This window comes from Carica papaya, chromosome 7, assembly GCF_054855325.1.
Source record: "Carica papaya isolate Zhongbai chromosome 7, ASM5485532v1, whole genome shotgun sequence".
NCBI classification, from domain to species: Eukaryota; Viridiplantae; Streptophyta; class Magnoliopsida; order Brassicales; family Caricaceae; genus Carica; species Carica papaya.
The window spans coordinates 25,232,548-25,257,232 of NC_142315.1; the positions used below are offsets into that span (position 1 = coordinate 25,232,548).

The 24,685-nt window shown below is 35.5% G+C and overlaps 2 protein-coding genes across 2 annotated transcripts; both read right to left on the minus strand.

The window, feature by feature from the left end:
• Positions 1-1,388: 1,388 nt before the first annotated feature.
• LOC148253093 (DNA-directed RNA polymerase subunit 5-like protein 1) lies at positions 1,389-9,130 on the minus strand. Its single transcript, XM_088208534.1, has 4 exons — positions 8,930-9,130; positions 5,670-5,849; positions 2,507-2,706; positions 1,389-1,464 (listed from the first exon to the last, which is right to left on the minus strand). The coding sequence occupies exons 1-4, from the start codon at positions 9,128-9,130 to the stop codon at positions 1,389-1,391; spliced, it is 657 nt and encodes a 218-aa protein (XP_088064660.1).
• Positions 9,131-10,154: 1,024 nt separating this feature from the next.
• Positions 10,155-13,834, minus strand: LOC110809819 (cation transporter HKT1;3-like). Its single transcript, XM_088208228.1, has 3 exons — positions 12,409-13,834; positions 11,596-11,817; positions 10,155-10,617 (listed from the first exon to the last, which is right to left on the minus strand). Exons 1-3 carry the CDS (start codon positions 13,674-13,676, stop codon positions 10,416-10,418), a joined length of 1,692 nt encoding a protein of 563 aa, XP_088064354.1. The 5' UTR covers positions 13,677-13,834; the 3' UTR covers positions 10,155-10,415.
• Positions 13,835-24,685: the final 10,851 nt, after the last annotated feature.

Consider the following 24,685-nt stretch of genomic DNA (forward strand, 5'->3'; position numbering starts at 1 on the left):
TCTTTTTTATTTATTTCAAACATAACCTTTAGAACAAATATGATTGAATGATCCAAGTCAGAAACTTATAGACATTGAGTTGATCCTTTTAATTTTGGGTTAAAAACTAATCTGAAGGGTTTGGTAGAATACTTAACACACAGTAGACGTTCAGAGTAGATTATGTTCATAAACTCCTGGTATGTCGCGATGACCTAATTATCTAGAACCAGAACCAGTGCTACTATTAGATTCATGTTTTTGATCAGTTCAGAATCAGCATGTGTAGATGAAGCTCTCTTTGCCTTCAATCTCCAAATGGGTGTATATTGCTGACCCATAGGATCAATGGTGTGTGTACAAAGATGTATCTATAGGCCCGATGGACCAAGCATTTGTGCCCCACTAGGCATGTCCACCATCTAGAGCCCTATTATTTTGAGTTCGGTCTGACGTGGTGCACCAAAGTTGGTATTAATAAACATTATTAAAATGTAAAAACTGAATTTGAAAGATGAAAGTAAATTAACAACTTATACACAATTTGATTTATATATATATTTTGGTTATAGTTTGGTTATTAGTTTCTTTATATTAGTTTCAAATTTTTAATTTTTTATTATTTTTTAACAAAAAAAATTAAAACAAGTACACTTTAAAAAATAGTTTATATAAATTTCAAAACAATTTAAATATAAAAAATTATATGAAATTTGATAAAAGTTTTTTTTGATTTGTTAAATTATTTAGACATTTAAAATGAATATTTCAAATTTTTTCTTCAAGAAATGAATAAAAATTACTTTTTTGAAATATATATAAAATGTCAAAGAAAAAATTATAGTGAAGGAAAATATTAAGAACTAAAAATACGTATCAAATTTTATAACTAATTTATTAAGTTATTGTGAAATAGATTTATAATGTTAAAAATTTGATAATTTACTAAAAACATAAAAAGAAATCTGTTTGGAACTTCAATATGGTCAGAGGTTTGTTTGTGGAGGAAGAAGCTGACCTCATTTTGAGCATCTCGTAGAGCTTAAAAAGTAGGGAGGGATGGGTGTGTTTGGAGTCACTCGGGAGACAGAAAATATACAATAAAATCGGCATACCAGCATCTGACGGACTTCTATGCAAGTCATGTGGGGATATTTGTGGAATGCGAAAATCCCACCCGAAGTTCAGAACATCATGCGGTGCCAACTGAATAACTTCATTCTGGTGAAAATTAAATCGAATAAGAAAGAAATTGAAATTGCAAAAGAGTGCAGTAGATGCGACAAGGAGGAATCTATCCAACATGTTTTCTTTAAATGCGAATAAAGCCCAAGGCTATTGGGAGAAACTGAGTATGAATCCACAGGCACTACTTACAAGTAATGTATTCGGATGAATAGAACACCAGGCTAAAACACTGTCGGAGCGGATAGTGGAGGGATATTCTGCTGCCTATGGCGCATATGGCTTGAGAGGAATGAGACCCTGTGGATTGCAAAAATATTCGTTGATCAGAACTCCATCTTCCTATTGAAAAAATACATGCAAAAATGGAGACAGGCTCAGGAGATCAAAAGCACTGCCCCAAGTTTTACGCAGTGGCAAACACCCCCCTTCATGAGGTCTGAAAATGTAATGTGGATAGTACAATTTTTCATGCCTGCTTTGAGGCGGGATACAGAACAATTGTAAGAGACTCCATATGAAGAATTCTCAAGCAGGCTACAAGGTTATTGCTCTCCATATCTTGCCGAACTACTTGACTACCGCAACGCATTGCAATACATAAGTTCTAATACCGCTGGGTCGGACATCGTTGAGATGGACGCAGAGAGTCAGAAATACACTAACAACCATCGGAGAAAATTGTTGGAAATTTGGATTCATTATTAATAACTGTAAGTTTTTATTATCATTTAGGCCTAATATTTCTATAAGCTGGCCTGGCAGACAAGTTAATGGGGTAGCCCATAACGCTGCACGGGCAGTTCGTTCTCGTCTTTGTTTTCATGTAGGAGAGAACTTAACTCCCGATATTGCTATAATGTTTATTTACGATTTTGATTATTATTATTTTTTTTTGAAAAAATAATATCGTCGTGTTGACAAATTTTAAAATATAGATGCGACTTTCTTGGTACATGTAAAATAATTTTTTTAAAACAAATAAAAAACATGTTTTTTTTTTACTAATACTCAATAGAAATGTTATATCTTGATTTGAGGAAAAAGAAATTAAAGACTCAAACAAGTATAAACGTCAACAAAATATTTAAAAGAAAAAAAAAAATCAAATTACAAAGACTGAATTGTCCCAAAAAAAATGTTACAGTTTTGTGTAAAACAAATAAAAAAACTTGAACTGTCCAAGAGAATTACCATTTGAAATTAAATAAGATTATTTTCCCAATAAAATACAAGAGCCTAATGGGAACAGAGAGCCTAAGAAGGAAAAATCTCATACAGCATAATCTATATCTAACATACTTCTCACAGGTTACACTTCCTCTTTATAAGCCCAAAATACCTGGCTACCGGCTCACTTGCAAGAATCCTCGGCAGCAGTCCAAGAGAAAAAAGTAAAGAAGAAACCAGAATATGTAAAAAATTGATGATTGACACTGACCCTGTGTTTCTTTCACCATGTAAGTACTTGTCCAGCACTTCCTTCTTTTCTTGCTTAGTAACCTTTGAATGTGCTGTAATATGAAACAACACCTTCCCTTCCTGCTCAACATGTACCAGCAAACACCATTCGTGTTTATTCTTTCGGCAATAACAGGTTTTCATGCAAAACAATAGTAATAATATTAATCATAATAATAGTAATAATAAAGTGCTAAAGCCAAAATTTTTTTTAGAAAAGTCTAGTTAGCATCTGTGCATGTTTTTATTCATGAAAAATATGTTAGAGTGAATGAAGGTAAATTTTTTAGAAAATAAAATTATATTTAGGAAATTATTTTTAAGCATTCGTATTGTCTACGTTCATGTTTTCGTAAATAAACATGTCTTCATCTATCAAAAACCCATAACTTATATATTTTTTTGTAATTTTTGTTCATTTTAAGATGAAAATGTGTAATTTATTCAGTAAGAGTCTGACTAATTTAAACTGATAAAAACTGTCACAGAACAAATGACGGCATTTTTGATCTAGAAGATGCTAAATTACAAAGAGATGAACCTGTACGCTTTAAAATAGTGAAAGGTCACTAGAAGCAGATACTACCTTATATAACCAAATGAATGTTTGGTAGAAGATATATGTATGTATATATATATATATATTATTATATTTATTGTAACGGCCTCGGAATTTTTAAATGAAATATGTGTATTAAAAAGGTAAAATGCGGAAGCGTAATAAAAATTTTGATTAACATCCCTTACACTAAAACCAAAAACGTGTCCAAAGTATAAAAGAACAAACTAACTAAAAGAGAAACTCGAAAATAAAAGCTATAAATATAACTACGGAGTCTTCAGGCGTCCCCTTCGCCGTCTTCCTGCGGAACGGGCTCGGGAACAATGTCTTCCTGATATGAAATGATTAAATAAGAAATGAGCTACACCAGCCCAGTAAAGATATCACACTATCTCACCGTCACAGAGGTAAAGGTTGGTAGAAAACACAAAAAGACCAATGGAGCATAATTTACAACAAATTTTTTTATCAATAATAAAATCCTTTACTATCCACTTACCTCGGTGAAGTTCATAAAATAACATACGAAAGCAATAACATTATCATCATCATGAAATTATATGAACTGTATAACATAATACTTATCATGCCTTTTGCATTTCAATCGTTACACAACATATTTTTCCTCATTTACTAGCCTACTAGTATCCATGGGGATCCATAGGGGTCCCGCTACCCGTGAACCCTTAACACTTGTAATCAGATTCCAGGGCCGTCCCCATACCCCGTCCGGTATGGGCGCCAAAACTATAAACCTCAATACCCCGTCCGGTATGAGGGTGAAACGGGCCGTCCCCACACCCCGTCCGGTATGGGCGCCAAAACACATAAGGTCTCCATACCCCGTCCGGTATGGGCGCCAAAACTATAAACCTCAATACCCCATCCGGTATGAGGGTGAAACGGGCCGTCCCCACACACCGTCCGGTATGGGCGCCAAAACACATAAGGTCTCCATACCCCTTCCGGTATGAGAGACCACAATCCCGGTAGGGTTCCCTACGGACCCGGTCCGTCTACCATCTCCCAGGATATCTAGTCAGGCTGACCACATTATACAATTATCAATTTACTTAACATTTCATTCCCATTTTTCCTCAATCAGCATCATCAAATCATACACAAATAAGCAAACCAGTAATTTATGCCAAACAAGACAACATACAACATCGGGTTCTCAGTCATTCAACCCATAATCAATAAAACAGTGATATATGCACACGAAACTATGAAATGAAAACATCAGACCTCATACTGCATTTAAAAACTGTAAAATAGGCCAAACAACAGCTGACCGACAAACACACCAGACTCGGGCTCCGTTAGCGACCTTAAATAATTTCACACATCTATTGATTCATGAAATACTGTTTTATCATTTATTGAACTTTAATACCGTGATAGAAAATAGGGTGAGGGGTCCTTACTTGTTTCGGGGTCCGAATACGGCTCAACAGTGCGCCTACAGGCTGTCTCTAATTTTTTCTAAATTTTTTTCGGGGAACTGAAATGCACTACTAGTACCTGCACGTGTCCCAAAAAATCCCAAATTAGACCCAGGGCCCCTTTCGGCCAATATCGCAATTCCGGTACGGCGGCTCCGCCGCTTGTGGCGGCGATTCGCCTCGGGTTGGCCGTTTTCGGCCACACTTGCATCGGTCCTTGCGATAAAACAACCCTAGGACTCTCGGGGGGCCAAAAAATTCTGAAAAACCGAAGCTTACCGACGGCGGTGCTCCCCGGTGCGGCGGCGGGTGGCGGCGGCCGGCTCCTCCGGCATCTGGTTCGTCTTCTCCGGCGAGGGCAGGCGGCTAGGGTTTTTGTGGTCAGGTGTGGGGGTTTTATTTATACCCTTTTGCCTTTTGATCACAACCGTCCATTTTGATTAAATATGGGCCGTCTGTGCTTGATTGAATCTGGGCCGTCTGTGCGCTTGCATCTGAGCCGTCCGTGCGCACGCTTGATCTGGGCCGTCCGTGCGCGCGGGGACGCATCTGGGCCGTCCGATCGCGCACGCGGATCGCCCACGTGGCCCGTTTCCGGGTCGACGTGGTGTTGCCACGCGGCAGGTCCTGGTTGGCCAGGGCTGCTGACTGGGCCGCTGATGTGGCTGCTGACGTGGCGCTGACGGAGCGCAATTTTTCTAAATTGCGTTTGACCCCCAGTTTCTGATTTTCTTTTCAAAAATACCCCCAGAATCCTAATTTTCACCCCTTTTTCCCAAAATCAATTTCAATTAAATCCAAATAATATTTTTACACAATTTTACAATTATTGTTGTTTTTATTTTTATTAACTTAAATTAAAATAAACTAAATAAATAAAATAAATAATAATAACAATAAAATTCTAAAATTGTTGGGCGTTACATTTATAGTCAACAGCAATCAGCAGAGACTAGTACAAAAAAAAAAAAGACACCTAAATGCCTGCATGGATATCAGCAAAGTAGCCAACATGAAGGGTATGATTGAGTGTTCACCTCAAAAATTTCCATGCGGAAACATGAATTAATCTGAGCTACGGCTGCTTTGGCTGGGGCAGTCATAGGCACTGGAATGACCAAAATTGCACAGAGGACATTATCTTGTCTCATACGGTTTGCACAACTCTTCATTACTGGAACACCAACCTTCCATCCCTCCGGGAAAAATACATAGATCTGTTTTTCCAATTAACCAAAAACTATAAACTGAAAATCAAATCGAAGGAAAATAAAAAAAACTAGTTGTAGTACATTATTAGATTAATATATAAGCACAACAGAGAGTAATGCGGTTGTTAATCCCATTTCGGGATTACACAAAGCACAAAGTATATAGCATTAATAGTGTGTTTGAGGTTCAGGTTATGATAAAAATTTACCTCCATTTTCTTCTTTCCTGATTACAGGACAAATTTCTGCACGTACTATACGATGTATTATACAAAAAAGTGCATAAAACTAAAGCTCTCAATTGTCTTCATGAGATCACGAGAAGAAAAAACCATTATAGATAGTTTGGTATTCGTTTTTGAAAGATTTAGGACTGGAATTCCCCAAACCATTTTTCTTGATTGCAAGATGCATTTCTGGCCATATTATACTATAAACGACACAAAAAAAAAAGTGCATAAAACCAAAGCTCACGCTTGTCTCTATGAGATTACAAGAGAGTACATTTTATAGACAGTTTAAAATTCTTTTTTAAAAAATTTAAGAATGGAATTCCCTAAATCTCTTTTCTTGGTTACGAGATAAATTTTTGTCCATATTATACAATAAAATATACAAATAAATGCATACAATTAAAGCTCTCAATTATTTCCATAAGATTTATCTAAACTCACGCTTGTCTCCATGAGATGACAAGAGAACACATTATTATATACAGTTTGAAATTCTTTTGTGAAAGATTTAAGAATGAAATTTCCTAAATTTTCTTTCTTGATTATAAGACTCATTTCTATCTATATTATACAATAAAATATACAAACAAATACGTAAAACTAAAGCTCTCAATTGCTTTCATAAGATTTATTTAAGCTCATGCTTGTTTCCATGAGATTACAAGAGAGCACATTATTGTAGACAGTTTGAAATTATTTTTTGAAAGATTTAAGAATGGAATTTCCTAAATCTTCTTTTTTGATTATAAGACTCATTTCTATCCATATTATACAATAAAATATACAAATAAATACATAAAACTAAAGCTCTCAATTGTTTTCATAAGATTTATTTAAGCTCATGCTTGTCTCCATGAGATTATAAGAGATCACATTATTGTAGACAGTTTGAAATTATTTTTTGAAAGATTTAAGAATGGAGTTTTCTAAATCTTCTTTCTTGATTACAAGACTCGTTTCTGTCCATATTATACAATAAAATATACAAATAAATACATAAAACTAAAGCTCTCAATTGTTTTCATAAGATTTATTTAAGCTCATGCTTGTTTCCATGAGATTACAAGAGAGCACATTATTGTAGACAGTTTGAAATTATTTTTTGAAAGATTTAAGAATGGAATTTCCTAAATCTTCTTTTTTGATTATAAGACTCATTTCTATCCATATTATACAATAAAATATACAAATAAATACATAAAACTAAAGCTCTCAATTGTTTTCATAAGATTTATTTAAGCTCATGCTTGTTTCCATGAGATTATAAGAGATCACATTATTGTAGACAGTTTGAAATTATTTTTTGAAAGATTTAAGAATGGAGTTTTCTAAATCTTCTTTCTTGATTACAAGACTCGTTTCGTGATTGATGATTTACTGTTATTTGGCATGTTTTACAGCTTTAAATGCATTATGGGGTTTGATGTGTTCATTTTATAGTTTCGAATGCATATATTACTGTTTTATTAATTATGGGTTGAATGACTGAAGAACTGATACTGTATGTTGTCTGTTCGGCATGAATTACGATTTGCTTGTTTAAATGTGAATTGATGATGCTTATTGAGGAAAAGGGAAATGAAACATTGTGTAGACTGATAATTGTATGATGGGGTCAGCCTGACTAGATATCCTGGGAGATGGTGGACGGACCGGGTCCGTAGGGAACCCTACCGGGATTGTGGTCTCACATGCCGGACGGGGTATGGAGATCTTATGGTTTTGGCGCCCATACCGGACGGGGTATGGGGACGGCCCGTTTCACCCTCATACCGGACGGGGTATTGAGGTTTATGGTTTTGGCGCCCATACCGGACGGGTATGGGGACGGCCCTGGAAACTGATTATGAATGTTAAAGGTTAACGGGTAGCGGGACCCCTAGGGACCCCCATGGATACTAGTAGGCTGGTAAATGAGAAAAGGATATGTTGTATAATGATTGAATTACAAAAAGCGTGATAAGTGCTATGTTTTACAGCTTATATTATTCCATGATTGTGATAATGTTATTATTTTTCTTATATTGTTTTCATAAATTCCACCGAGGTAAGTGGATGGTAAAGGTTTTCATGTTAATAAACGAGTTTATTGTAAATTATACTCCATTGGTCTTTTTGTGTTTTTCTACCCACCTTTACCTCCGTGACGGTGAGATATCGTGATGTTCTTACTGGGCTAGTGTAGCTCACTCCTTATTTAACAATTTCAGATCAGGAAGACATGGTTCCCGAGCCCGTTCCGCAGGAGGACGACGAAGGGGATGCCTAGAGACTCTGTAGTCATACTCATAGTTTTATTTTCGAGTTTCTCTCTTAGTTAGTTTAATCTTTTATATTTTAAGTACGTTTTTTGGTTTTTCGTGTAAGGGATGTTAACTGAAATTTTGATCTCGCTTCCGCATTTGATATATTTAAATACTCATTTCATTTTAAATATTTCCGGGGACGTTACAAGTGAAAATAATAATTCAGTTAAAAAATTTTAAATATCATATATATATATTTAAATTACTTCATCTATTGCTTGATTATTCATAAACACACACTTTTACAAATAAAAATATGCAAAAATATATAAAAATTAGAAAAAATAAAAATAGAAAAACATTGTCACTGCGAAAAGGAACCAACATCCTTTAGTAAGTATAAATTTACAATTAAATTTTAAAAAAAATAACCCAATTTGATCCAAACATGATGAATGTAGAAGTAACTTAAGCAGGGCATGCAATTTTAGACAATCTAATACTCTATTTTGAAAGATTAAAAAAATAAAATGCTTAGAACTTGAATATAATTGAAAAATATGATTTAATAACTTGAATACAAATGAGAATTCAACAAGAGGTGTACCTGGTCAATGGGATTTTCTCCCCTCTTTCTATGTATGAAAAGATCATCCTTCTTGATGATTTTAACAAATTTCTCAACGAACTGTTCTATACTCATATTGACATCGCAGTCCTCCACAGTGTAACCACGATCCCTCAGCATCTGGAACACTATTCTTCGAACCTTTAATAGCTTCGTGATTTCTTCCTCAAGCACATACATTTTCTTCTTCTCACTTCACTAGCAAGATCACAGAATCCCATGTCATATATTGATTTCAACATCATTGAAATAAAAGAAATCTACATAAAATCTTCTTAAAGAATTACTAGAATCCTATGAAGCTTGAATCTGTTCTCGTGATTTCACAATCAAAATGGAAGAAAAAACTAAAGAATATGCAACCAACAGAAAAATACTCCATTGATGAATCAAATCCAATATGAGCCAGCAGAAAATGTTGTGTCTTAATTTATATTTTTCGATATCAGAACTCAAAATATGAGAAATCACAGGGTTATTCAGCCAACAACAATACTTCACTGACGGATCAAATTCAATATGACTAATCACAAAGACACGCATAACATCTATTAATACTTGTCAATTAAAAAATCATCTTGGTATTTCTCTCCGTGCATTTGATTAATATCGCGTATAAAAACTTATACTCTACACGCATTGCTTGTATCATAAATCAACGCAATAAATTCACCAAAGTTCATCGATCAAGAAAATAAAGTGGGTAGTCCATGTGATCATTCGATATAAAACTTGGGTGGTGATCAGTACCTCAAGTTAGATCAGAGAAACTAAGCCTGAGATCGAATTACAGAGGAATGATAGATTAAAGAGAATTCTCGACAAATAAGCTTGTAGGAAATAGGGAGAGGCGCAAATATGCGTGGGGTTTAGGGTTTTAGATAGTGTCGAGATCGGTTTTTCTCACGATGATATATTAATATAATCATTTACAATTTTGTTTTAAATTAAACAATATTAAAATGTATTTAAAATTTAAAAATAAATTTGATTTATCATTGACTAATATTATTATTTAAATGTATTTTAAATTACATTAAATTTTGGTATGGTTTGAAAATAAAATTTTATAATTCAACAAGCTCTATAATATCCCTCATGTTCATAGCTAAAATATTACAATAGAGTATATATTTATATACATGACTTTTATTTTTTAAATAACATTTAAGATAAAATTTAAGTTCGAACCATAATAAAAATATTATATTACTCAAATTTATATGTCATTGTTATATAATTTATTTATTTTTTTACAAATCATTAAATGACAACTCTCTCTTTTCCAATAAAAAGAGGAAGATAAATATGGAATTAAAATTTTCTCCATTTTGGGTAGGAAAATTTATGAGTATTTACATTTGTTTTGTTATAAAATGGAGAAATAATTAACATTATCTTAAAAAAAAAAAAGAAAAGAAAAAATTAGGCCACATAATGCGAAGATTAGTTTAATTAATTGAGATTAAGAGAGATTCCTCCAAGCTTTGCCTCCATTCATATTGAATTTCTTAAGCCTTCCGAAAATCATGACCAATATTAAAATTATCTTTCCGTCATCACTCCATCTTCCGGCAAATCCATACCATTTATCCTCGCAATAACCGTCTGGATTTAACCGCCGTTTGCAACTGTAACCTGCCGTGAATCCTACGTTTCCATAAGCGCTGCAAATATAATAAAAAAATATTTTTTATTAGATTTTGATTAAAAAATTAATTAATATTTAAATCAATATAAATCCTTGAATACTTCTTGTAATGGTAAAATTTTCAATTATATGCAAATTTAATTTATTAAAGTCTAATGTAAATCTCTGTATTTATTTACTTCAATGTGTATATATATATATATATATATTATTTATTGGATGATATTTAAATAGTATATTTTAAAGACAACATAATCTTGTAAACTACACCTGATATGCCTCGGAAAGCTACTCGTCTAAAAAATATATACATACATATGTTCTATGTAGTACGATGCTTTTAGTACTATCTCAAATAAATATTAATATATATATTATATATATAAATTCTATATTTTTTAATTATGTAAAACTTTAATGCATAAAAAAATATTATACTAAAATTTCTGGATACTTGAATTTAAAATCAGATTGCATTATTGAGAAGGTGGTGAAAGTTATTTGTTATAATTATGAATTAGCATGGTTAATTAATCACGTTTAAACTTATCTTTAATAAATAATAAAAATATAGTAATTTTTTTAAAAATAATATTAGAATAATTTTTCATTGATTAATGATCTATTCTTTTGCCACGTGTCATGTCTTTTCTTTTGATTAGAAATCAAATAATTTAATTTCAATTAATTACTCGTATTATTTGTCAGAGGTTATAATATTCAATATCAGTGCTCATGATGTCTACAAATTTGCCATGCAATAATTGTTTACGTCCAAATTTAATTTTAGTAATTATGCCCTAACACTAAAGTAGCACGTATATATATGTATATACATACATACATATTATTTTTCATCTAATATTAAAGATAAATTCCGTTTAGCACTTAAGAAATGTACGTATAGTACATAAATACACGTATATATGGACGTTAGTAAGTATGAGATGTAAGTAAATTATATATGTATATAAGAATATGGATAAATATTTACCTGATAACTTCAAGTGTAATGTTGAAGACGTTAAAGTTTAAAGGATCTTTTTTAATCTTCTCTCGTTCCGTAATACAGATGAGGATGATGAAGATGACGAGATAAGAAAGCTGTGAGAAAATCAGATTCTTCACAATCTTGCCTTTTCTTTTTCTTCTTTTTTCTTGATTCTTTTCTTCCTCCTTCTTTACTGGAAAAAATGAGAAATACGGAGGAAGATACCTGCAGTATTATTATTATAAAATCAAAATTATTAGAAATAATTATATGTATATGTATATGTATACGTTATATGTGACTACTTGGAAATTTCCTTTGACTATTTAAATTATATTTTTATGGTGATTTGGAGGATAATCATGGCGTAATCTATAAATTAAATAATTAATATCAGTCATTTAACACGATGGATTTACCGTTTAGAATTTATTATTATTATTATCACCATCATCATGGATGTAAAAAAGTGACGAATTTCTAGTTCAAGTTATTTTCACACTTCTTCTTTTTTGCTTTTTAACTACTTTAAGCATTTACTTACGTGTTAATTAAACATCTAGTATATATAATTAAATTATTTATTAAAAAATTATTAAAGTTCGGTTGGTATCAACAATATGAAAGGGGTACCCATTAAATAAATTTATATTTGCAAATAGAAAAAAATAAATTATATTGTTTAAAAAAATTAGTTAATCAAATTATAAATTAGTTAAAAAATTAAGGACTTTTTTGTAATTTAATATTTTATATTGAGATATAAAAGAAAAAAAAAAAGAGAGAAGGGAGAAGCAGAGGGAGAGAAATACTTACATTGTCACGACGAACAAAACCAGAATAGCGGGAGAGATTACAGAGATATCCATAATGGTTTCTCCGGAATGTCTCGAATTTACGCTCTGAAAAATCCCGCCGATAATCTTCTGATAAGAATTTAAACCACCGAAAGCTGCAGAGCTCCACTCCATTACCACCAACATTGCCCATTGAATCACCACTAACCCCACCATAGTTTCTACCAGAAACCACGACTGCCGGCTCGGAAACAAATGCAAGTACCCGATTTCTTTCGTGTTCTCCAGCAAGAAATCGACGTAATAACGACTTTTCGGCGACTTCACGGCCAATTTTCCGACCAACCATGTGAAAACCCGAAGGCATGGAGGGAACAGAGTGTTGCCTACCAGAGCTTGGGGGATGAGTATGAGGAGCAGACCGGAGTTCTTGCTGAAAACCATCATGTTTTCGTTCGTTGGGATGAATCCGCAGTTGACGAACGTGGAGACCGTCGTGAAGGCGGAGAATGTGAGTAGGTTTAGATTCTTGTTTCTCAGAACGTCTCTTGCACTTGACACAACCGCCATGTAAACATAAACCAGAGCTGTACCGGCGGTTTGAACCACCATTAAATATCCCAACACTACGTATGATAGCAGCTTTTTGGAATTGTAAACCAAGTTGGGATCTCTAACATCTGATGACCACATGTTTTTTCGGCAAGGAAAAGACATATTCTCTGATTCTGGATTTGCAGAAACAGAGTTATTGGTTCCTCTTGCTGTTACTGTTACTGAAACCTCACCTAACTCTATATCATTATTAGTTGAGGAACTTCGGCTGCTAAGAACCGAAGCTACCTTCTCTTCAACATTGGGAAGCATCTTTGCCCTAAACCGGCTGAGGAACAGACCGGCCATGGAAGTGAACACCTCGCCTCCAATGAACATCAAGACGGTCAAAACTATAAGTTGGGAGTTGGAGAAAACCTCCATTTCCACTGTAGACATACTAGAAACAGTAGTTGCAGAAACAGAGGTGAAGAAAAAGTCTAAATCTCTAGGCTTAAAAGATGGGTAAGTTTTCGGCTTCAAAGCCTTGAGAAACCCGAAACCCAGAAACGAAACAGACACGAAATAAACAAGTTCGACCTGAAATGAGTTGACCCGACACAGCAGAACCCGAAACCAACAGGCCATTCGACAGTAGATGGAGCTGCTTAAGCAGCCTAGTCTGTGACAGGAACAAGAAAAAAGGTGTTGCAGGGTTTTGGGCAAACGAGAAAAGTAGTACTTCACCTCCATTATTGTGATAGGTAGAGGCTGAAGACGATGATTAGTGTTACAGCTCGTTTATGTTGCAAATATGATTTGGTTAATGGTGGGTTTTATAGAAACATCAATGGCAAGTTTGTGGTTTACGAGATAACAAAGAGGTCTTTCTGGGCTCATTATCATTTTCTTTTTGAATTTTTTTTCCCCAATAATTGGAATGCTTGCCCCTTCCGATACTGTTATTAAAGGAAAGTTATTATTCACACGAGATTAAATTTGACTGATACATTTTAAATATTTTATAAGAATTGAAATAAAAATAAATAATTATTATTTGTTTATGAAATAAATTAGATTATTTTCATTATGATTCTTAATTCTAATTTTTTGTGAAGAGATGGAATATTAGATGTAAAGCAAGAATCCATAAGGGTCAGTTTTGATAGTTCGAATCATTGCCTAAAGAACAAATAAAAGCACAAATTAAAAAATATGTATATAAAATTTCGACATAAAATCTGATAAACACATGTTTGATTCACAATTTTGGGTTACTAATTAAGTTGTTAGACATAATAAAATATATTATATGCTTCAGTTAACAAATACAAAATATCTTTAAGATTGATTATTTCTTTCATTCTCTCATATAATGTTTATCAATAAAATTAAAACTTATAAAATGAATACAAAGGATGAACATTATCTATAAAGAACTTAGATTAATCATTCTTTTAGTAAAAATTTATACATTTATTAATAAGTGATACATTAACATCAATCATAATATAATAAAAAGAACTTTCAAATAAAAATACATTTAAATAAATTTTGATTCGAACTTACAATGTTGTACAAAGTAAGAAATCAACTATTGAATTAAATATTGATCGGTCTCTAATTAATCAATTTACGAACGAATAATCATCAACTTGCAAGTTAGGTTTATAATTTGAACTTTTTTACAAAGTAATCTTCTAGTCTCAATATGGATGACTTATTATTAATCAAATTAATGAAAGACCTAATTTCAATACATGAAAACTATTATGAAAGTATTTGACAGTTAAACTAAAGAAAAAATCATAAGGAAAAAAGTAGATACACAAAAAGGGTAAAAAAATAATCTTATTCCTAGGTATCAAAATATAAATAATAAAGAAACTTTTGTTTGTTACTTTTAAATTATAATCATTTACATATCTATGAACTCAATTGAGATGTAAAATGATTTATAAGAAATGATAGTTCTATTTGAGTATAAGGAGTGTCCTTAAAAAAGTAACAAGGGCCTAACGCGCTCCATGTACAACCATCCTAAACTATGCTTGTGCACTTGATCTAGCAACCACCTTTTTTTTCTTACTCATCTAATCACAATATTGTCTTTAAGAAAGAAAAATAACTCATAGTAGGCCATGTACCAACTAAGGAGGCTATATAATTTGCATCTATGTAGTGATTCAATTACTAATCCAATATTTTTTTAACAAAATTTTATGTCATGATTAGCTTATAGTTTGTAACACCCCAAGTGTTATTATTATTTTTTTTAATTTTTTTATTTTGTAATTAATTTAATTTGATTTAATTTAGCATAATTTTATGAAAATAATAATAATAATAATGATAAAATTGGGTAAAAATATTATTTGGATTTAATTGAAATTGATTTTGGGAAAAAGGGGTGAAAATTTGGATTCTGGGGGTGTTTTTGAAAAGAAAATCAGAAACCAGGGGTCAAAATGCAATTTTAAAAAGTTGTGCCACGTTAGCAGCCATGTCAGCGGCCCGGTCAGCAGCCCCAGCCAACCAGGATGCCCCGCGTGGCAAGGAAACGCTGACCAGGGGACGGGCCACGTGGGCGATCCGCGTGCGCGCGATCGGACGGCCCAGATCCGTTCCCGCGCACACGGATGTCCCATATCAAATGTGCGCACGGACGACCCAGATTCACGCGCACGGATGACCCAGATTCAATCAGGCATGGACGACCCAGATTTAATCCTAATTAAATCGCGATCGAACAGTTCATATTTAATCTTGATGAACGGCTGAGATTAAAAGGAAAAGGGTATAAATAACCCCACCCACACCTGACCAAAAAACCCTAGCCGCCAGTGTATCGCCGAAACCCAGCGGCGCCGCCGCGCCCCTCCTCGATTTTTGCCTCCGATGAGGCCCTTCCCGGCATCCATTTGATGCAAATTTTATACCACCGTGATCATCGTTCTTTTCTCTACAGGTTGATCAGAGCCAAATATCAAAACGCGACTCACACCGGAGGAGCCACCGCACCCGAGAGCACTGCCTCCAATGAGTTTCGATTTTTCGGCCCACCGAGGGCCCTAGGGTTGTTTTATCGCAGGGACCGATGCAAGCATGGCCGAATTCGGCCGAAAACGACCAACCCGAGGCGAATCGCCGGAGCACGGCGGAGCCGCCGTGCCGGAATTGCAATATTGGCCGAAAGGGGCCCTAGGTCTAATTTGGAATTTTTTGGGACACGTGCAGGTACCAGTAATGCGTTTCAGTTTTCTGGAAAAAAAATTAGGAAAAATTAGGGACAACCTGTAGGCGCACTGTAGAGTCGAATTCAGACCCCGAAACAGGTAAGGACCCCTCACCCTGTTTCCTATCACGATATTAAAGCTAAATAAATAATTAAACTGTATTGTGTGACTTTATAGATGTATAATTGATTAAGGTTGTCAATGGAGCCCGAGTCTGATACTGGGTTAGTCTGTTATTGTTTGATTTAATTTTCAGTATTAAATGCAGCAAGATGTTTGATGTAATTATATTATGGTCTCGTATGCATGAATCATGGTTTCTTTTATTATAGTTGGTATTATGCTTAACCCGATACTGTGTTGTCTTGTTTGGTGTCCATTACTGGTTTACATGTTATGTGTGTTTGGATGATTGAAACCAAGAAAAATGGCAAAAAGGTTATGTGAATTGATAAATGGATAATGTGGACAGCCTAACTAGATATCCTGGGAGATGGTGGATGGACCAGGTCTGTAGGGAACCCTACCGGGAACGTGGTCTCTCATACCGGACGGGGTATGGAGATCTTATGTGTTTTGGCGCCCATACCGGACGGGGTATGGGGACGGCCCGTTTCACCCTCATATCGAACGAGGTATTGAGGTTCATGGTTTTGGCGCCCATACCGGACGGGGTATGGGGACGGCTCTGGAATCAGGTTGTAAATGTTAATGGTTCACGTGTAGCGGGGACCCTCTATGAATCCCCAGGGATACTAGTAGGCTGGTAAAAGAGGAAATCTATTTTCTGATGATTGAAATGTAAAGGTATGATATGTGTTATGTTATAAAGTGTATATGATTTCATGATATTATAAGGTTATTATTTTCATATGTTGTTTTCATGGATCTCACTGAGGTAAGTGGACAGTAAAGGTTTTTATATTAATAAACGAATTTGTTATAAATTATGCTCAATTGGTCATTTTTGTTTTCTACCCATCTTTATTTCCGTAGCGGTGAGATAGTGTGATGTCTTTACTGGGCTGGTGTAGCTCATTCCTTATTTAACCATTTCAGATCAGGAAGACATTGTTCCCGAGCCCGTTCCGCAGGAAGACGACAAAGGGGACGCCTAAAGACTTCATAGTTATATTTATAGTTCATATCTCGAGTATCTCTTTTAGTTAGTTTGTTATTTCATGTTTTGAGTACGTTTTGGTTATTGTGTAAGGGATGTTAATCAAAATTTTTATTACGTTTCCGCATTTGACATTTTTAATACATATATCTCATTTAAATTTTCGGGGTCGTTACATTGTTAATGTTGTAACCTATATACTGTATAAGAATGAACTTCTATTAGGTTATACATAAATTGATTGCCCACTCTGTAACACCCTAATTATTTTATTATTATTATTTTATTTTATTTTAATTTTTCTTTTATTTATTTATTTAAGTAATAATATAATTATTTTAATTTAGTTTAATTTAATTTAATGGAAATAAAAATAATAATAATGATAAAAATGAGTAAAATTATTTTTGGGGTTTAATTGAAAATAATTTTGAGAAAAAATGGTGAAAATTCATATTATGGGGGTGTTTTTGAAAAGAAAATCAGAAACCGGGGGTCAAAACGCAATTTAGAAAAATTGTGCCACGTCAACAGCCACGTCAGCAGCCCGGTCAGCGGCTCCGGCCAACCAGGACACGCCGCGTGGCAGAGGCGCTGACGCGGGAAGGCCACGTGGAACGGGCCACATGGGCGATCTGCGTGCGCAAGATCGGACGGCTGAGATCCATTCCTGCACGCACGGACGGCCCAAATTGCACGTGTGCGGACAGCCCATATTGAATCACGCACGGACAGCCCAGATTGCATCGCGATGGACGGTCCAGATTCATTTCTAATTTAATCACAATCGGACGGCTCGGATTAAAAGGGGAAGGTTATAAATAATCTCATCCATACCCAACCCCAAACCCTAGCCGCCAGAGCCCTCACCGGAGAAGACAGCCCAGCCACCGGAGGAACCGACTGCTGCCACCTGCCGCCGCACCTGAGCACTTTCCGGCCGCCAAACGAGGTAAAATATCTCCCCTTGGCTCGGATTTCGATGCTGAACCCCCCTGTGGTCAAATCGGAGCCAAACCACCAGCCAATTGGCCGAAAAATGTTGCCGAAGCCCAGCGGTGTCGCCGCAGGTTTTCTCAATTTTTGCCTCCGATGAGGCACTTCCCGATTCCCGTTCGATATAATTTTTACACTACTGTGACCATCATCATTTCCTCTACAGGTTGACCGGAGCAAAACGCCAAATCGTGACTCGTGCCAGAGGAGCCGCCGCACCCGAGAGCTCCGCTGCTGGTAAGTCTCATTTTTTGAGTTTTTTCGGCCCATCGAGGGCCTTACATGTGTTTTATCACAGGAACCAATGCAAATTTGGCTGAATTCGGCCAAAAACGGCCAATCCGAGGCAGATTGCCGACGCCAGAGCACGGCGGAGCCGCCATGCCGGAATTTCAAAATTGGCTGAGGAGGCCCTGGGTCTGATTTGGAGTTTTTTGGGGATATGTGCAGGTATTGGAAGTGTGTTTCAGTTCTCGTAAAAAAATTCAGGGAATCTAGGGACTGCCCGTAGGCACAGTGAAAAAAACCGATTTTAGACTTTGAATCAAGTAAGGATCTCTCGCCCTATTTCCTATCACGGTATTAAAGTCTAATAAATGATAAAACGGTATTTTATGAATTCATGGATATGTATAATTAATTAAGGTTGCTAATGGAGCCCGAATCTGATATGTTTTTCGGTCAGTTCCTGTTTGATTTATTTTACAGTCTAAATGCAATGTAGTATCTGATTTGTTTATTTTGTGACTTCGTATGCATGATTCACTGTTTAATTTATTATGGTTTGATTATTGTGAACTCGATGTTATGTTTGCCTGGTTTGGTGTTCGTTACTGGTTTACGTATTCATGTTTGATTGGGTAATTGAGACTAAGAACAAATAAGAATGGGATTCAGTTGATAAATGGATAGGTTAACAGCCTCACTAGACATCCTGGGAGATGGTGGACGGACCGGGTCCATAGGGGACCCTACCGGGAATGTTGTCTCTCATACCGGACGGGGTATCGAGACTTTAAATGTTTTGACGCTCATACCGGACGGGGTATGGGGACGACCCACTTCACCCTCATACAGGACAGGGTATTGAGGTTTATTATTTTGGCGCCCATACAGGATGGGGTATGGGAACGACCCTAGAATTAAGTTGTTAACATGAATGGTTCACGTATGACGGGAATTCATATGGATCCCCATGGATACTGGTAGGCTGGTAAAAGAGGAAATTTGTTGCTTGATGATTGAAATATTAAAAGTATGACATGTGTTATGTTACAGAGTGCGTATGATTTTATAATATTATAATGTTATTGTTTTCATAAGTTGTTTTCATGAATCTCACCGAGGTAAGTGGACAGTAAAAGGGTTTTATTATGGATAAATGAAATTGTTATAAATTATGCTCCATTGGTCGTTTTTATTTTCTACCAACCTTTACTTCTGTGACAGTGAGATAGTGTGACATCTTTACAGGGATAGTGTAGCTCATTTCTTACTTAACCATTTCAGATCAGGAGGACTTGGTTGCCGAGACCGTTCCGCAGGAAGACGACGAGTAGATGCCTAAAAGATTTTATAATTTTCCTTATAGTATTCATTTATAGTATTTACTTTAGTTAGCTTATTTTTTCGTACATTTAATACGTTTTGGTTATTGTGTAAGGGATGTTAATCATAATATTTTATTTCGCTTCCGCACTTAAAATTTTTATATATACGTTTTCTTTTAATTTTCAGGGCTGTTACAGTTGGTATCAGAGCCACGTTCCTCGGACTCGTCCCTTACACAATAATATTTAGACAAATACCAACCAATTAATCGTTACTCAAACATTCCTTGTGAAATGCAAGTACAGAGAGATGAGGAGATGAAGACCTCCACTAAACTGAGCAGCCCGTGATGATTCGCTTTGGGAAGATGTGGACAGAATATTTGAGATGCTAGAAAGGATCATTGCTGCCCAGTAAGGCCGAGAGGAGAGAAGGGAGTTACCCGACCCTCCCCCACTACCACAGGTTGAGCCACCGCTACAGCGAGCGGATCCCAAGCCACCCTGGCATTAGCCTGCTCCTCCACAGTACCCCCCAACACCACCGCCGCAGTATAATCCGGTGCCCCAGCCACAGTACTGCCCGGCACCGCCACAATACAATCCAGTGCCCCCATTATATTAGCAGGTGCCACCACAGGGTCCCCCAATCTATCCTCAGCCCGGCTGAGTCCCTCTTCCACGGGACCCAGCTCATTCCTTGATTGACCCGGGCTATGTAGAGAGGTACAAAAGACTGAAGCTTTCCACTTTTGCAGGGGAGTCCTATTTCAAATATGCCCAATATTGGTTGGTGGAGATAAAGAAGGCTTTCAAGACCTTAGGAGCGGTTCCTGAGCATAGGGTTACCCTTACTTCCTACATGCTGGTGGGGGAAGCAGGTCGTTGGTGGGAGCTCAAGCAGACCATCCTGCCTACACCAGTCACTTGGGAGCAGTTCTTAGCAACTTTTCATGCAGAGTACCTCCTCGAGAACATCCGACATCTGAAGGAGATGGAGTTTGTCCAGCTGGTCCAGGGAAACATAATGGTATCAGAATATGCTCGTAAGTTCCTAGAGCTGGGCCGATACTCCCCTGAGACATTGATAGATGAGGGCAGGAATGCTAGGAGGTTCTAGTGGGGCCTCTGCCCAGAGATCAAACAACACTTATTGGTACTAGAACTCAAGACATATTCAGCCGTTCTGGCAAAGGCGCAGATAGTGGAAAGGAGTTTCAACACCCTTCCTCAGTCAGTAGGGAGTCACAGACCCTCAGCTCCACCTCGCAGACCAGCACCTACTGCGCCTGTCCAACAAAATAAGAGGCCCAGACCGGCGATCCAGGCTCCCCCTCAGGCTCCAGGGGCAGCATGTGGCAAGATCTGTCAGCACTGCAGCAGGGATCACGAGGACCGACCATGCTATCGCTTCAACAACACCTGTTGCATATGTGGTAGTGCTCAGCACTATGTGAGAGAGTGCCCGAGGAACCAGAACTAAGGAAGACCTCCTATTCAGGGTAGGGTTTACAACCTCACACATCAGGATACCGATGCCGACCCGGATCTGGTACATGGTATGTACACTATCTGTAACCATATTGCTCATATTTTATTTGACACTGGTGCATCGCATTCATATTTTATAATGTTATTATTTTAATAAGTTGTCTTCATAAATCTCATCGAGGTAAGTAGACAGTAAAAGAGTTTTATTATGGATAAATGAAATTGTTATAAATTATACTCCATTGGTCGTTTTTGTTTTCTACCAACCTTTACTTATGTGACAGTAAGATAGTGTGACATCTTTACTGGGCTAGTGTAGCTCATTTTTTACTTAACCATTTCAGATCAAGAGGATTTGGTTCCCGAGCCCGTTTCGCAGGAAGACGGCTAGTAGATACCTAAAAGATTCTGATTATATATTTGATGAGGAAAAACTAAATATTCAAACATTTGTATGAAACTTAAAGAAAAACAAAATTTATAATATTTTTGTGCCACAAATATAATAGATTATCTTAGATCTAACTCAAATTAATGTAGTGATAAAAATACGATAATCAAGTTGGGTTAGATCTCAGATAATCTATTATGATATTTTGTGAAGGATGAATTCTTTTAATTAAGGTAATTACAATTGATTAAAATAATGTTTTATATTGGTATATATTCACATGGCATCGCATACAGTTAACCAATATCAAACATACATGAACTAAATTAAGTCAGCAAGAGCGCCAACCTAGGTCAAGGGGCATCAATATTTACTCAAAGAATCTCCTATATTTATTATATACCACATAATATAAATACATATATAAATATATATATATCCACAGTGTGTATAATTATACATATATAAATATATAAATATTTATTTGAGGACAAAAAGGTAATAGTAGTACACATTACATTGAAAATGAAACGAAAAGAAATTTCACCATGGTCGGCGCGATGCGATTACTGTTAAGGACAGATCAGGACATAACATGTGGACGAATCAACAAGCTTTGAAATGTCATGTGGCATTTACTTTTTGGTGCCAACCCCAACCGCCCACTTTCATGCCTTCAATTCACCGGAATGAAAAGTCAATTTAACAATTTTTATTATTTTAAAAACAGATTAATTACTCAATTTGGTCTAATTTTAGTACTATTTAAGTGAATTACTACTACCTCCAATTTTTTATTTATCATTATATATGTATTTACATGTCGCCTATAATCAAGTAAAGTATATATATATATATAGTCAAATAGACGACTGAAAATGGGTTGTCATGAAGATCATTTTAAAAAAAAAAGATTCATTTCATCATAATTTTTCAAAATTTAGAAAGTTAACTGTAACATTCCCTACATAGTTAGTGCTTAATTAATTTAAAAAAAATTATTTATTCTGACTTTTGGTTTTATTAAATCTATTTAAATTATTTATCGTAATTTATAAATTTAATTAATTTTTAATTATGTTATTTTTATTATTTAATTTGTATTTGATTTTAATTTAATTTTAAAAAATTTGAAAAAAAATTGAAAAAACTACAAAAGGGGAAGAAATCCCACAGGAAAGCAAAGCCGCCTGCACGAGATACCGCACACGGAGCAGGGACAAGTCCTGTGTGCATCTTGTCGTGCGCAGGCGGGCTGTTCGCACATCACCCTGTGCGGACAGATGCTGCCCACTGTGTGTGCGACGTTCGCATAGTACGCCTGTAGAGATTCAGAATTTAAAAAGAAATAAAATTATAAATTGAATATGGAAGCAGAATAATAGAGTTAGAGTTTATATTTCTTTCACAATAGTTTAAAATACCCAATGGGTTACGAGAATGTATTTTTTAAAAGAACAAATGAAAAGTAAACAACTGAAAATCATAAGACGATCTTCACTAGCTTGTGAAAGAATTTGGGTGGTGAACTATTCACAACTCACTTATTAATCGGGATTTGAATCTTGATTCTCCTAATCTAAAATAGTTAATGAAGGAGTGAGCTACACTACCCGAGTAAGAATATCACACTCCTCAGCGATACAGAAAATGAAGGTTGGTAAAAATCATAAAAACAACCAATGGAGCTCTTAATTTAAGTGAATTCATTTATTATAAGTAAAACTATTTATTGCATACTTACCGTTGCGAGATTTTTAAAATCAACATATAGAGACAATAGTTCAACAACATCATAATCTCATATTCAAGTAAGCAAGAATAATAACTTTCCTTTTTTATTTGCCTATTGGTATCCATGGGGATCCATAGGGATGTCTCACTATGCGTGGACCAACATCCAACCTTGTCAACTAACTAGCCGTCCCCATACCCCATCTAGTATGAACGCCAAAAATACCATCCCTCAATACCTCGTGCAGTATGAGGGTGAAACGAACCATCCACATACCCTGTCCGGTATGAGCGTCAAAAATACTAATTCTCGATACTCCGTCCTGTATAAGGCGACGTTCACAGTATGATTCCCTATGTAATCGGTCCGTTCACCATCTTCTAGTATATCCAGTAAGGCTACCATTCATTCACTTAACCAATCAATTTTTTATTTATATTTAATTTTCAGTTTTACAATTTAACCGTACATTAACACAAGAAAAATAATACATGCATCAAGGAAACACAATTGAATCATTTTACCAATTCTAATATATTATCATGCATTTAAACCTGTAAAATTAAACAATCGGTTAAACAGGACAACAATAATAAATAATCGGTTTTGCCTCCATTAGTAACCTGTAATTAATTCTCGAAACTTTCTAAATTATATAGATAATTAAACTTTAATTTTATAACAGAGAATAAGGTGATAAATTCTTAGCTGAATCGGTGTCCAAACTACCAAATTTTTTACTGTGCCTACTAGCGGGCCCTGAATTTTCTGAATTTTTCTATGGAGATTAAAACACGCTTCACGTACCTAAAAATATCTTAAAAAATCTAAAATTGGTGTTAAAAATCTTTTTCAACCAATTTTAGAATTTTAGCACGGTGACACCACCGTGCTCCGATGATGGCATTGTCACCGTGCTCCGGCGACAGCGTCACCGCCTGCGGCGGCGGTTGCCTTGGTCTGGCCATTTTCGGCCAGTTTTATACTTATATCTGCGAGAAAATATGTTAGGGAGCCTTGGTTGGGCGAAAAAAATTAAAAAATAAAAACTTACTAGCGATGAAATTTTTCGATGCGGCGGCTCTGTCGGCTCACATTCGCGACTGGACATTTTTAATTAATCAACTTGTAAAAAATAGAACGGTGAACACAATAGTAAAAAAATCGTACGAAACGGGAAACAAAAAACGGGAAGGGATTCATCGGAGGTAGTTTTAGGTTTTTCCCGCGGCAGTGCTGCCAG